The sequence below is a fragment of the Aythya marila genome, assembly GCF_965140915.1.
Source record: "Aythya marila genome assembly, chromosome: 33".
NCBI classification, from domain to species: Eukaryota; Metazoa; Chordata; class Aves; order Anseriformes; family Anatidae; genus Aythya; species Aythya marila.
The window spans coordinates 446,600-461,637 of NC_139074.1; the positions used below are offsets into that span (position 1 = coordinate 446,600).

The window sequence follows — 15,038 nt, forward strand, 5'->3', positions numbered from 1 at the left end:
CATCCACTAACCGCCCCAGTCCCCTAACGTCCCGTTTGATAGCCTTCAGGCTTCTCTCTTCAATGTCAGCACTGCCAGCCTGGACTATCGAAAGAGGATAGCAGTTCTGAGGCGTGGAGTGGACTTCCTCACCCTAGGCATCCTCCTGGCTACACTGATAGCCCTCAACCACTGCACCTCCTCCTTGAGTTCTGCCACCAGGCGGACCGGGTCATCTACCTGCATGCACCTCACGCACACAGAGTCTCTCTGCCTCCTGCAGATGGCAGCAAGAGGCTCAGATGCTCCCTGCACCCAGAGACCTGAACTGGTACATTTTTGAGCGGGCAGTCAGTCTGGGTGAGTACAGACTTACTAGAGAGAGCACTGTGCCTGGTGGAGACCATTGCAGCCTAGCTAGAGGTAGACCGCCGTTAGAGGAGTTGTTCATATGGTTCGGGGGGGAATGCTTTGCCCTCCCTGCTCACCCTGACAGCGTGAACTGCCTGCCTCTGCCTTCTGATGCGCCATGCCCTGTTAGCCCTCCCGGATTGCTGCGTTCCAGGTTGTTGCGCTCCCCAGGTTCTGCTTTTGAACTGCCAAGGAGGGGGCCCGGCTGGCTCTGCCTACGTGCCGTCAGCCTACGTCGCGAGGGCTTCCGGGTCCTGGCGGCACCCTCAAGTGGGCTCGATGCCAGAAAAAAATAGCCCTGCCTGTGGGATCCCCTGCTCCGCTGCAGAAAGAATCTGCCCTGAAGCTGATCGCCTCAGCAAGATGTTGCACCGGGCATTGCATGGGGGTGTTGCAGAGCACTCTGCATGAGGATGTCACAGGGGGATGTTGCATGGAGCACTGCACAGTGCATTGCATTGCCCTTTCCAAGGGGATGTTGCAGAGAGCAATGCCTCTTGCAGGGTGTGGTACAGGGGCGTTGCACAGGGCATCGCATGAGGATGTCGCATGAGACAACACATGGGACAATGCCTAGAGCTTTGCACGGGAGTGTTGCATGGGAGTGTTGCACGGAACATTGCGTGGAGACGTTACACAGGGCAGGGAAAAGGGGCTCGCCCACCACTGACCCCATCCCTTTCCCTGCTCCAGCGCAGCCCCAAGTCCACATCATCCCCGCGGAGATGGGGAACGCCCGTGTGCCTGTCCGCCTCAGCTGCCACATCTGGGGCTTCTACCCCCCCGAGGTGACCGTCATCTGGCTGCACAACGGGGACATCGTGGAGCCCGACGACTACAACCCCATCTCCGCCATCCCCAACTGCGACTGGAGCTACCAGACACAGGTGTCCCTGCTGGTGGCCCCGGTGGCAGGCGACACCTACACGTGCTCGGTGCAGCACGTCAGCCTGCAGGAGCCTCTCCTGGAGGACTGGAGTGAGTGGAGAGGTGCAGGACCGCAGCCAGAGGCCAGCGGTCTTGGCTCCTTGCTGCCACTCACCCGGCTGTGTCCCCGCAGGTCCCGGACTGATGCCGGAGGTGACGATACTGGTGGCGGTGGCCACATTGCTGATGGTGCTGGGACTTGGCTTATTTCTCGCCGGCGTCTACCACTTCAGGACCAGGCCTCCCGCCCCAGGGGATTGTCCGGGGAGAGCCGAGGCCGTGGTCAAGGGCGACGAGGACTCTGCTCACTCCTCTTCTCCCCCCCGCAGGTTACACTCCCCTCCCTGGAGACAACTACCCCACAGGTAACGGTGTCCCCATCCCCGTCCCCATCGGTGAGGGTTGAATCATCCCATCTTACACAGTTTGTGTCCCCCCCTTCCCCAGGCAGCATCTGAGGACCACCAGACGGACACCTCCTGGCACCGGTGGCTCCTGGTTGGCGCCATCTCAGACCCGATGTTGTGGTGCTGACAATAAAGATGCTCCACAAGCCCCGCTGATGTCTCTGCAGTGTTCTGGGCACAGGTCAGAGGCTCAGCCACTCCTACGGTGTCACACCAAGAGGAGTGGGTGTGGGGGGGCCATGGCATGGGACCCCAAAGGGCCAAGTGTGCCCTGGGGTGCCTCAGGCACATCACTGCTGGCTGGCCGAGGGAAGGGATCGTCCTGCTCTGCTCGGCCTGCTGCGGCCTCGCCTCGAGCACTGCGTGCAGCTGTGGGCACCGCAGCAGACGAAGGGTGTGAAACTGAGCGAGAGCCTCGAAGGGAGGGCTACGAGGACGGCGAAGGCTCTGCAGGGCAAGGCGTGTGAGGAGACGGTGTGCTGCAAGACGCCTTCCCAGGCAGCAAGGCCTCAGGACACAAAGCACCCAGGAAATGCCACTGCCAGACTCCATCTTCCTGTACAAAACTTTATTTGCCACAGTCCTGCTGCTGCTGTGTCCGGCATGGATGTGCTCCAGAGGAAGGAACAATGAACACCCACAGGCTGCTCATGCTCAGCACCAGTCGCATAGCAAAGATCAACCCCAACCTAGGAGGCAAATGTGGCCTGCAATGGCCAGCAGCACACGGTGACCACATCCCTTGCCCTGGGGTCTGCAAGCAGTGCAAGCAGAGGGGAGAGGAGCGTGGAGAGCTGCTGCAGCCCCTGTGCTGCCCGCTGGGGCTCAGAGGCAGGGTGAGACCCGTGGGTGCCAGCAGGGCTTGTGCCCCAGCACAGGAGCCGCGTGCAGGGCAGAGCCCAGGGGCTGCAAGGGGCCTGGTCCCTGCTTGCAGCATCCCAGCCCTGCTCCAGCAGCAGGGAGGAGCGCGGGGCAGCCCCTGGCCCCACTGCCCCTCATTCCTGTGATGCTCCTGCAGGATGAAGGAGAGGTGATGCAGGAATGTCTGGAGAAGGGCAGGAGCTCCCCAGGGCTGGGGACAGGGTCTTGGGGGTGCTGTCCCTCAGGAACAGCTGAATTCCCAGTGTCTCCACCCAGAACCAAGGGCGGATGCTCTTCCCATTGAAGGAGGCTGCTGTGAAAGTGAAGATCTCAACCCCATTGTCAGCGTTGATAAAAGACACCTGCCCCTGGGTACAGTTCAGACAGACCCAGATCCTTGTGGGGACAGGGGACAGGGACAAGGGAGTGGGAGGAGATGTGAGAGACGAGAGTTGTCCTTTATCGTACTGCACAGCCCAGACCCCTCCTTCAGGGCTCATGTTGATCTTCCCCTTCCTCTTCACCGATGCCCTGGCCACCCCCACAGCCCACCAAGAATACTTTAGCCGCTTTCCCTCCACCTCCACCAACCAGCAGTGCCTCCCCTCTCTGAACTCCTCACGGCCCAGCACACAGCACCAATAGTTAAATCTCTCTGGTGTGTCAGGAACCCGCTGCCATTCACTTTCCGATCTCACACTGCTGTTGTCCTGAGACAGGAGAAGCTGGGGATGAGCCGTGTGTGGATCCAGGGTCACCTTCACTGCAGGGACAGAAGGAGCCAGGCCATCAGGGGCAGAGCTCAGCCCTGGGCAGGCTTTCCCCAGCTCGGGGCCAGGAGCTGCCCCACGGGGCAGGAGATGGGGCACCTCTTGACTCCTGAACATGCCCCACCAGGGGGAGGAGGAGCACTGCAGTGGGCAACCCAGTGCACACCTACCTCTATTATGAGGCAGGACAGACCTTCTCCATGCTGGAAGGAGAGGGGAGAGCTGGTCACAGCCCATGGCTGGTGCCCAGTGTGTGTGGGCAGGGTGAGGGGCCAGCCCTGGGCTGCTCTGTCCCAGCTGCCCACCCTCCCCTCATATTGCCTTGGCATAGCCATGGGTCGAAGCACCAGGACACTCACCCAGCTCTGCAGCTTGTTTCTCTGAAAAGGAAAGTGAAAGTAATGCATGATCAGAGGGGAGAGTTGCTCAGCCAATGTTAGACCCTGAACGCATCCCATGACTTGGATAATACAGCCTTGTTCTAAGGTGGGACCAAAAAAATAGCGGTCCAGCTATGAACAATGCTCTTAGTGTAACTGTAAAAACAGACGCTTGTGCAGATTATATCTCAGTGGCACCGTAGACATTACCCAAATGAAAAAAGGATTGTTGGAGAATGTTCCGTTCCTGTCCCAGAAGTGTCAGTGCAGAGCGGGGCAGCCCTGCAGCTTGCTCCCCGTCCCCACCTTGATCCCCGTTCTTTTCAGCTATCCCGGCCGTGTCCCGTGCCCAGGGCAGCCCCAGCCCCAGCACTCCCCATTCCCACCCCAGGCTCCAGCTGCTCCTCCAGCACCCCCGAGCCACCAGCACACAAACCCCCAGAGCCCACCCAGACCAGGCCCAGTTCCTCCCGCAGGGACACCACTTCCCCAGGGGCTGGGGGCAGGGTCTGCAAGGACTCTCCCAGCTCTCGGCTCTGTGCCGCTGAAAAGCAAATGCGGAGGAAGAGGTGGTGAGCAGAGCATCTTGGTTGTTGGGTGGGAACATGTGCAGGGGGGCTGCGCCTTGCCACCAGCCCCACACTGCAGCCATGCTCCCTGGCCTCCCACCCAAGACCATCCGAAGGCCTTTGGCATCCCCAGGAGAACATTCCCTTCCTCCTCCTATGCACCTCCCTGGGCCAGGGCTCAGCCCTGCTCCAGACCCAGGGGGGTCCCCGCAGAACACCTCCCTCTGCTCCATCCCTGCACTGCCAGCTTACCTTGCTTTCGAAAGAGATAAACACCGAGGCCAATGGACACAGCCAAAAACACGAGGACCAGAGCCAGAGCCACCATCCATGGCTGGGCATTGTGGAAGAAGGGAGCTGAGAAAAGGCACCAAGAAAAGGGCTGTGTTTCCATGCCCGTGGATGAAAAAGCAAGACCCAGACTTCTCCTGGGTCGGGACAAGTGCAGGGGCCAGGAACACCTCACCCTGGCTGTGCCATTTGTACCTGCGATGTGCAGGGATGATTCCCGCTCCTGCTGGAGGCGGCTGCTCCTGACCACGCAGGACAAGGGCCCCTCCACGCTCCTGGTCACGATGACGGCACCTTTGATTTCAAATAGCCCCTCCTGGTCCTGGGAATGTGTCTTGGAGACCGAGGGCAGGTGCTGCCCGCGAGCATCCCTCCACAGCAGCTGTGGCAGCGGGTACCAGCCGGCCGATTGACACAGCACCCGGACGCCTCCGGCCTCGTAGCCCCCCAGGGAGAGGTGGGGGTCAGCGCCTGTGGCTGGGGGAAGAGCGCGTAGCTGGGGCTTGATTTGGGGACTGATTCATTTCAAGGCAAAGACCCCATTTGCTCCCATGCCAGGCACAGCCCAGGACAGCAACAGCTCCAGGGGCTCTTTGACTCTGCACACTCACTCTCAACCCAAAACACCCCGGTAGGTGCCAGATCCAGAGAGCAGGGATGCACAATTCCAGTGTCCCCAAATCACATGGAAAACATAGGTGCTGAGCTTCAGCACCTCCAGGCAGCATCTCTGCACCAAGCCGTGCTGGGTCAAGAAGCCCCAAGACTTCCAGGCAATGTCTCATGTCTCCCCCAGCACACAAGCAAAAGTAAAGCAGACCTCAGAGGCTCAGAGGACTCTGCATTTCTCCCTGTGTGCTGTTTGGTCCCATTGCTGACACAGCTGAAGGTGCTGCTCAGCAGCCTGTGCCCAGTGCCCTTACAATATTATGAATATTGTCTTCAAGACACCAGTGAAAACTGACAAAACTCTCCAGGGAGTTCTTTCCCCAAACATTACCTCCACATCCATGGGCATGCTCCATGCTGTGAAACAGCTGAAACGTTCAAAGGACACGTAAACTCTGCCCTGGCAGCACCACCCCAGCCACTAACCTGACACCTCCAGCTTCACAATGGCTTCGTCATAAAAATCAGCATCTCCCACAGTGCAGACATACTGGCCATCATCAGAGGGTCTCAGTCCTGTGATTCGCAAGTCCAGGCTTCCAGCAGAGAGACCATCTCTGACCAGCTCTGTCCTCCCGGCATATGCCTCCATCTGCTCCCCGTACAGGTCCTCTCCATTGCGGTAGTGGTGCACTGTCTCAGAGAAATCATTCCGGATCCACCTGACCTCCAAGGTGTGAGCATCGCGTTGAGGGGACAAGTGGCAGGGCAGCACGACATCCTTCCCCACGGTGGCAGTGACAGGGTGTCCTGGTCCCACCACTCTGAGCTGGGCTGGTGTGAGAAACAATGTTGTGTTTTTGCAGCAGAGAATTATTTTTCTGCATTTCAAGGTGTAGTCATAATAAGCAGAAATGCTAAGTAGATAAGTGCACCGTAGAAGGCCTCACTGTTCCAAAATTAGGTAGAAGCTTGAGGAAAACAGGATGAGCATTGCAAGAATAGGAAAACAAAGAACACACGTTCTCAAAACATAAGAAAGAAGAAATTAAAGGATTGAAAAAAAAAAAAAAAGAAAAATTTTACTTATATTGGTATAGAGGAATGTCATGTAGCTTGTGAACCTGTAGTACTCAGGTAATGAGGAAACAGGGGAGGTGATTCAAGCAATGTGTGGCGCTGTGCTATGGAAATAAGTATGTGTAGGAATACATATACTCTGGCTGAACAAGTACGCAGGAGTTGTGTAGTATGTTAAAAGGGAAATAGGACTTTAAAACAGTCAGCCCGAAGAGGGCAAGAAACAGGAATTCAATGCTTCCAAAATGTACAGGAGGATTTTACAGAACTCCTTAGAGCAGGTAGATATTACTAGTCTTGGTAGATCATTTGTCAGGGTGTGTGGAAGCTTTTCCTTCAGTATTTGCTACTGCGAACATAGTAACTAAAGTAATTCTGGAACAAATAACTCCCAGGTATGGAATTGTTGAAAATATTGACTCTGATCAAGGAAATCACTTTATGTCAGAAATATTGCAAGGGCTAACGTGGACTGTAGGAATTAACTGGAAATTTCACACTCCTTGGCATCCTTCTTCTTTCTGGAAGGGGGAAGTGGATTAGACAGTAAAGAAGCAATTGACTAAGTTCTGGAAACTCAGCTTCCCCAAAAGAAGTGCTTACCTTTGGCACTTCTCCGAATTCAAACTGCATCAAGAAAAGATGTGAGAGTTTCACCATATGAAACATTATTTGGATTGTTGTACATGGACAAAGGGAACGAATTACCTCAATTTGAGACAAAAGATGCTTTTCTTAAAAACTATGTACTCGGGCTGTCATCCTCTTTTCATCTCCAAGGAGCCGTGGACTGTTAGCTCAAACCCCACCCTTGGAAGCCCTGATCCAACCATTTTGAGAAGGAGCTTGGGTTCTGATGTGAATATGGAGAGAACTGAAATTGCAACCTGAGTGGGATGGACTGTTCCAAGTGCTCCTGACTATTGAAATGACAGTAAGAACAGCTGAGAAAGGGTGGACTCTTTTCTGGGTAAAAGCATCAGTTAACTCTGATACCAGAGAGACTGCATTAACAAAGACTTTTCAGGTTAAAGCTGTTGAAACTATTTATTGTAAATCTTTAACTTCTCCTTAGAAGAATTTGTAATGAATTAATGAGTAAGAGGGATTGAATTACACAGAATTGGAGTGTTTCCAGGGAACACTCCCTGGAAGTAGGAGAAAGGAGGGTATTTAATCCCCACCAGAAGAATCCTTATTAGTATGTGATTTCTATTGTTTTTCTTACTTATTATTTCTTTATTATTTTAGGGGTGTGTATATATACACAGTAATGATGTATTTTGAGTTTATCTTAGTAATAGCTATTCTCAGTGGATTAGTGATAGGATGGAGGGAAAAATCAGCATTCCCAATTAATCCAGAACATCTCTTGAGATCCATCTTGAAATAATTGTTGGATTTGCACCCAGATGCCTAGAAAGACTGGAAAGGCCTTGTCCCTGATTACTATTTCCGGCAGCAACTGTGTCTGGAATCTCTAGATTTCTAAAAAGGACAGATCATACACAGTCCCGGGAAGGAATAGATTTTGAAGTTGAGTTCCCTATATGTAACCCTGGCTACTATATACTGTGTTACCAAAGGTGCCTTTTAAACAATATTGATAGAAACTCAGGGGGCAATAGTACTGACCCTGTGTGTGGAAATATCCACGAAGTAGGGAATCATCCGTACTGTACCAACTATGGTAACCACGGGAATGCTAATATGCATAATGCACACCAGATGCAACATGAGAATCCTGTAAGCAGATGGCTTGTCCTGAATGGCAAGGGGTGGTACTGGCTATATGGCAATAAAGCTAGGAAGGTGTTGCCCTTAGGATGGAAGGGAGCTTGTACCCTGGAGGCGATAATTCCAAATGTAACTATTACTGAAGACCCACAAAGCCAAAGCCCCTCTGAGACCACACTCAGAATTAAGTGGACTCCAGATAATCCTTTAGTAAAACTCTCTAGCATTTTACAGTTTTGCAAGGTGTTTTTTGGCTAAGGGTGAGTGAATTAGAAAAAGCTATTGTAAATATCTCAAAACACAAAAATATTGTAAAAATATTGAAGATCTAGAAAATAAGATAGATAAGTTTGCAAAAATAGTACTCTAGAATCAAAAAGTATTAGATTTATTAATAACCTCAAAAGGAGGAGCATGCCCTGTAATTAATACTAGTTTCTGTATATATGCAGATTAAATGGGATGAATTTCACTGATCTAAAAATTTATTTGGGAAAAACAAAACCAAAATCAAACCAAAACAACCAACCAAACGATACCACAAGATCCTACATAGAGTAACTCAAGATGACACTTCCTGGGGATTTAGAAACATTTGGGAGAAACTAATTTCGTGATTGTCTGAATAGAATTGGCTCAACCAACTATTTGTATTGGTATTGTAAAATAATGGCATTGTATATGTATCATCCCCCGTGACATCCGAAGAAGAATATTGCACCTTAATGTTGGAAAAACTCAAGAGTGCGGTATGTGAAGAAGTGCAAAAACAACAATAGGAGTAAGAAAAGAAGAGGGGGGAACTGTGAGAAACAAAGTTCTATTTTTGCAGCAGAGAACTATTTTTCTGTAGGTAATTGTGTAGTCATAATAAGGAGAAATGCTAATGAGATAAGTGGACCGTAGAAGGCCACACTGTTCCAAAATAAGGTAGAAACTTGAGAAAAATAGGATGAGCAGTGTGAGAACAGGAGAACAAAAATCAAAAGTTCTCAAAACATAAGAAAGGAGAAATTAAAGGGTTAAAAAAAAAGAAAAATTGCACATATATGGTATAGAGGAGCGTCGAGTAGCTTGTGAACCTGTAGTACTCAGCCAAAGAGGGAGGTGATCAGGCGTCGGGTAATGGGGAATAAAAGGTTAGGATTTGTTTACTAAAATGTGCTCCTGATTGGCAGGACCATTGCAATCGTGAATAAAAGAGCTTCACAGAAGATCCAGTCTGAAGAAAGTTATTTGAGATGTTTCTCACACTGGGCAATGAAGAAGGGCACAGAGAGGAGGTAAGATTTTGCCATTGTAAATTTAGGGGCAGTGAGTGACAAAGGGCGAGCTGTGTGTGAGTTGGTGCGTGCTGCGTCCCCCGTGTCCCATGGGAAACCACCGGGGAAACAGGAGAGGGAGAGGGAGGACGTGCAGGAGAAGGAGGTGTGCTGGGAGTGGGAGCCCTCCCTGCAGCATTCGGGTGGGTGAAGGACACACAGAAAGGGCAGGCAAGGCAGCAGCCATATTGCGTGAAAGAACCAAAGTGAAAGTGAAACCCAGCACGGGCGAGCTGTGGGCTCGGGACCCCCTTTCCCACAGCCGCTCCGCCGTCCCACAGCATCAAGTCTGCATGCACAGGGGGGAGAGCCCCCAGCAGCCTCTCAGGGTCCTACCTGAGCCCAGGTGGAGGAGAAGCAGAGTGGCGAGGAAAGTCAGGAGGCCCCTGGCATGGCCGGTGAAGCTGGGGTGGCTGCAGCCCCAGGGGAGCCCCATGGGAGAGAGAGGTCCCCCAGGAGGCAGATGGCCCCCCAGGGGTTCTTCTCCAATCCCAGGCAGATGTCCTTCACAGCACCCAGCAGAACTGCAGAAAGTACAAGGCTCCGCCCAACTTTCCCAACCTTTGCCCAGTTCCTGGCTGCAATAACCCTCCTGGAGCAGCTCTGCCCCTAGGGGAATGTCTGGGGAGCTCTGCAGGGCTGGCACCACCATCCCATCGCAGCTGGGTGCCCAGTCCACAGCCTTTAGCAAGCACGATTTGCTTGTCCCCAGCAGGGGCCTCTCCAGACCTCCAGGGAAAGCCACTGGCTAAGGTCGTTCATCTCCATGCATGCAAGGAGGAATCAAACTGTGAGCAATGGGAAAATGTGGAGAGATGGCAGTGAAGAGCTGAGCAGAATCGGAGGCTGCAGGGAACGGGGCACAGCTGGGTTGCGGAGCCCAGAGCTGCCAACCTTTGCCCAGGGTGCTGAAGGCAAAATGCCAGTGCCTCTCCCAGCTCCAGTAAAGCAGCCATGGCAGAAGTTTGGCTCAGATGGGCAGGGACCTTCTTCTAGATCTTAGGTGGATAAGGAAAGTTTCTTGTTTGCTGGAGGCGAGATCAGTCAATATGGAAGGACTGCAGAGTTAGTCCCGCTCCATCCACTAACTGCACCAGTCCCCTAACGTCCTGTTTGACAGCCTTCAGGCTTCTCTCTTCAATGTCATCACTGCCAGCCTGGACTATCAAAAGAGGATAGCAGTCCTGAGGCGTGGAGTCGACTTCCTCACCCTAGGCATCCTCCTGGCTACACTTTCTACCTCTTCCTCAGCTCCCGGTCCCTCAAGCTCCAGGGCCTCAAACCTGTTGTGGAAGGGCACCTGGGAAGGTGGGAGTTGTATGGGGTGGCGTCGGCTGCGATGTCAAGCAGGGACCTGTCTCCATTCCTCCTCAACTCCTAGGTCCCCTCCCTCTGCCCGACAGCGACAGGGGAGGGGGTCCACCCCCATTTGGGGTGTCTCACCCCGGTACCTCTCCTTCAAGCCCTGCACACAGTTGCCCCACCACCCAGTCTCCCGCTCACACTCCCTGATAGCCCTCAACCTCTCCACCTCCTCCTTGAGTTCTGCCACCAGGCGGACCGGGTCATCCACCTGCTCGCACCTCACGCACACAGAGTCTCTCTGCCTCCCGCAGATGGCAGCAAGAGGCTCAGACGCTCCCTGCACCCAGTGACCTGAACTGGTGCATTTTTGAGTGGGCAGTCAGTCTGGGTGTGTACAGACTTGCTAGAGAGAGCACTGTGCCTGGTGGAGACCATTGCAGCCTAGCTAACAGTAGACAGCCGTTAGAAGAGGTGTTCTTATGGGAGTGGGGGCAACGTTCTGCCCTCCCTGCTTGCCCTGACTGCGTGAACTGCCGTGCCACTCTCTTTTGATGCGCCATGCCGTGTTTGCCTGCCCTGGTCGCCGCATTCCTCGTCTTTGCACTCCCCAGGTGCTGTTTCTGAACCTTCGGGGAGGGGGCCCTGCTGGCTTCACGTAAGCCTCATCAGCCTCCATGGCGAAGGCTGCCAGGTTCTGGTGGCTCCCTCAAGTGGGCTCGATGCCGAAAAAACATAGCGCTGCCTGTTCGATCCTCTGCTCTGCCGCAGAAATCCTTGCACGGGAGTGTTGCACGGAACATTGCGTGGGGATGTTGCACAGGGCAGGGAAACGGGCTCGCCCACCACTGACCCCATCCCCATCCCTGCTCCAGCGCAGCCCCAAGTCCGCATCATCCCCGCGGAGACGGGGAACGCCCGTGTGCCCGTGCGCCTCAGCTGCCACATCTGGGGCTTCTACCCCCCCGAGGTGACCGTCATCTGGCTGCACAACGGGGACATCGTGGAGCCCGACGACTACAACCCTATCTCCGCCATCCCCAACGGCGACTGGACCTACCAGACGCAGGTGTCCCTGCTGGTGGCCCCGGTGGCAGGCGACACCTACACGTGCTCGGTGCAGCACGTCAGCCTGCAGGAGACTCTCCTGGAGGACTGGAGTGAGTGGAGAGGCACAGGACCGCAGCCGGAGGCCGGCGGTCTTGGCTCCTTGCTGCCACTCACCCGGCCGTGTCCCCACAGGTCCCGGACTGATGCCGGAGGTGACGATACTGGTGGCGGTGGCCACCGTGCTGATGGTGCTGGGACTTGGCTTCTTTCTCGCCGGCGTCTACCGCTTCAGGGCCAGGCCTCCCGCCCCGGGTGAGTGGCCGGGGAGAGCCGGGGCCGTGGTCAAGGGTGACAAGGACTCTGCTCACTCCTCTTCTCCCCCCCGCAGGTTACACTCCCCTCCCTGGAGACAACTACCCCGCAGGTAACGGTGTCCCCATCCCCGTCCCCATCTGTGAGGCATAAATCATCCCATCTGTCCCCCTGTGTGTCCCCCCTTTCCCAGGCAGCATCTGAGGACCCCCAGACGGACACCTCCTGGCACCGTTGGCTCCCGTTTGGCCCCATCTCAGACCCATTGTCATGGTGTTGACAATAAAGATGCTCCACAAGCCCTGCTGGTGTCTGTGCAGTGTTCTGGGGACAGGGCAGAGGCTCATGCACTCCTACAGTGTCTCACCAAGAGGAGCGGGTGTGTGGGGTCATGCCATGGGACGCCAAAGTGCCCTGGGGTGCCTCAGGCACGGCACTGCTGGCTTGCCAAGGGAAGGGGTCGTCCCGCTCTGCTCGGCCTGCTGCGACCTCGCCTCCATCACTGCGTGCAGCTGTGGGCACCGTAGCAGACGAAGGGCGTGAAACTGTGCGAGAGCCTCCAAGGGAGGGCTACGAGGAGGGCGAAGGCTCTGCAGGGCAAGGCGTGTGAGGAGACGGTGTGCTGCAAGACGCCTTCCCAGGCAGCAAGGCCTCAGGACACAAAGCACCCAGCAAATGCTACTGCCAGACTCCATCTTCCTGTACAAAACTTTATTTGACACAGTCCTGCTGCTGCTGGGCCTTGATGTGCTCCAGAGGAGGGAACAAAGAGCCCCCACAGGCTGCTCATGCTCAGCACCAGGCACAGAGCAAGGATCAACCCCGAACTAGGAGGCAAAGGTGGCCTGCAATGGCCGGCAGCACACGGTGACCACATCCCTTGCCCTGGGGTCTGCAAGCAGAGGGGAGAGGAGCGTGGAGAGCTGCTGCAGCCCCTGTGCTGCCCGCTGGGGCTCAGAGGCAGGGTGAGAGCCGTGGGTGCCAGCAGGGCTTGTGCCCCAGCACAGGAGCCATGTGCAGGACAGAGCCCAGGGGCTGCAAGGGGCCTGGCCCCTGCTTGCAGCATCCCAGCCCTCCTCCAGCAGCAGGGAGGAACACAGGGCAGCCCCTGACCCCACTGCCCCTCATTCCTGTGCTGCTCCTGCACGAGCAAGGAGAGGTGATGCAGGAGTGTCTGGAGAAGGGCAGGAGCCCCCCAGGGCTGGAGACAGTGTCTGGGGGGTGCTGTTCCTCAGGCACAGCTGAAATCCCTGAGTCCATAGCCAGAACCAGGGGCGGATGCTCTCCCCATTGAAGGAGGCTGCTGTGAAAGTGAAGATCTCGACCCCATTGTCAGCATTGATAAAACACACTTGCCCATGGGTACAGTCCAGACAGACCCAGATCCTCGTGGGGATGGAGAACAGGGACAAGGGGGTGCGAGGAGATGTGAGAGACTTGAGCTGCCCCTTATAGTACTCCACAGCCCAGATCCCTTCTTCAGGGCTCCTTTTGAAATACTCCTTTCTCTCCACAGAAGCCCTGGCCACCCCCACAGCCCACCGTGAATCCTTTAGCCGCTCTCCCTCCACCTCCACCAACCAGCAGTGCTTCCCCTCTCTGAACTCTTCATGGCCCAGCACGCAGTAGCGATTGTCAAATCTCTCCGGTGTGTCAGGCACCTCCTGTCGTTTACTTTCCCGTCTCACACTGCTGTTGTCCTGAGACACAACAAGCCGGGGATGAGCCGTGTGTGGATCCAGGGTCACCTTCACTGCAGGGACAGAAGGAGCCAGGCCATCAGGGGCAGAGCTCAGCCCTGGGCAGGCTTTCCCCAGCTCGGGGCCAGGAGCTGCCCCAAGAGGAAGAGATGGGGCACCTCTTGGCTCCTGAAGATGCCCCAGCAAGGGCAAGAGAAGCACCGCAGAGAGCAACCCAGTGCACACCTACCTCTATTATGAGGCAGGAGAGACCTTCTCCATGCTGCAAGGAGAGGGGAGAGCTGGTCACAGCCCATGGCTGGTACCCAGTGGGTGTGGGCAGGGTGAGGGGCCAGCCCTGGGCTGCTCTGTCCCAGCTGCCCACCATCCCCTGCACTTCGCCTTGGTGTTGCCCTGGGGCTCAAGGATGGGGATACTCACCCAGCTCTGCAGCTTGTTCCTCTGAAAAGGAAAATAAGAGCAATGCATTGATGAGAGGAATCGGGTTCTTATCAAGTGGCTGCTACAAAGGAATGACCCCCAGTTCCTTCAGTCCTGGGGGTTGGGGGCAGGGAAAGAGAGACTCACCCAGTCTTTCAGCTTTTTCTTCTGGAAAAGCATAAGGAATACATGATCAGAGAGAAATATTTCTCATCCCATGTCTATACCACAAATTCTTTCAGTTCATGGATGGACACTCACCTATCTCTGCAGCTTGTTGCACTGGAAAAGAAAGCGAAAAGCAATGTACGGTCAGAAGGGAGTATGCCCATGGGAAGACACCAAATGAATTCTCCTTGGGGAAGGAGACTTCCCCAGCTTTGCATCCTTTTTAGCTGATAAAGAAAAGCAAAAGTAATAAATGGTCAGAGTGGAGAGACTTTCACCCCATTCCTGCTTCCATGGCTAGACCCCAAATTCTTTTGCTCTCATGCATGTGCACAGACCACCTTGCTCCCAGACTTGTAGTGACCAGACTAACAAGGACTGAGGCCCAGCATTTTGCAAGACTTGTAGCATTAAGGACAGACACTTGTGCAGCTCTCTGCACTGTGTCACGAAAAGGCAAGTGGAAGTGAATGGGGACGGGTGGAGGACGTCCCTGTCAAGAAGCGTCAGTGCAGAGCAGGGCAGTCTCGCAGCTCGCTCTACATCCCCACCTTGATCCCCGTTCCTTTCAGCCATCCCGGCCGTGTCCCGTGCCCAGGGCAGCCCCAGCCCCTGCACTCCCCACTCCCACCCCAGGCTCCAGCTGCTCCTCCAGCACCCCCGAGCCACCAGCACACAAGCCCCCAGAGCCCACCCAGACCAGGACCAGTCCCTCCCACAGGGACACCACCAGTTCCCAGGGG

General features: G+C 55.0%; 3 protein-coding genes across 3 annotated transcripts in view; 1 reads left to right on the plus strand and 2 right to left on the minus strand.

Moving 5' to 3' along the window:
- The window catches only part of LOC309889171 (HLA class II histocompatibility antigen, DM beta chain-like), a 56,240-nt gene extending 43,964 nt beyond the window's left edge, over positions 1-12,276 (plus strand). Inside the window, exons 3-6 of the mRNA XM_082781923.1 lie at positions 11,521-11,805; positions 11,888-12,007; positions 12,084-12,119; positions 12,201-12,276. Coding sequence (XP_082638049.1) covers positions 11,521-11,805; positions 11,888-12,007; positions 12,084-12,119; positions 12,201-12,211 — 452 coding nt within the window. The 3' untranslated portion in view covers positions 12,212-12,276. The remainder of the gene's footprint in view (positions 1-11,520; positions 11,806-11,887; positions 12,008-12,083; positions 12,120-12,200) is intronic.
- LOC309889223 (butyrophilin subfamily 3 member A2-like) lies at positions 2,720-9,858 on the minus strand (the record flags this gene model as incomplete). Its single annotated transcript, XM_082781984.1, has 6 exons — positions 9,680-9,858; positions 5,691-6,038; positions 4,791-5,072; positions 4,557-4,661; positions 4,172-4,279; positions 2,720-3,348 (listed from the first exon to the last, which is right to left on the minus strand). The coding sequence occupies exons 1-6, from the start codon at positions 9,777-9,779 to the stop codon at positions 2,720-2,722; spliced, it is 1,572 nt and encodes a 523-aa protein (XP_082638110.1). The 5' UTR covers positions 9,780-9,858.
- Positions 12,277-12,709: 433 nt separating the features above from the next.
- On the minus strand, positions 12,710-14,871 carry LOC309889245 (butyrophilin subfamily 1 member A1-like; the record flags this gene model as incomplete). The annotated part of the gene is made up of 6 exons (XM_082782007.1): positions 12,710-13,760; positions 13,937-13,969; positions 14,128-14,148; positions 14,275-14,295; positions 14,389-14,514; positions 14,847-14,871. 6 exons carry the CDS (start codon positions 14,869-14,871, stop codon positions 13,132-13,134), a joined length of 855 nt encoding a protein of 284 aa, XP_082638133.1. The 3' UTR covers positions 12,710-13,131.
- Positions 14,872-15,038: the final 167 nt, after the last annotated feature.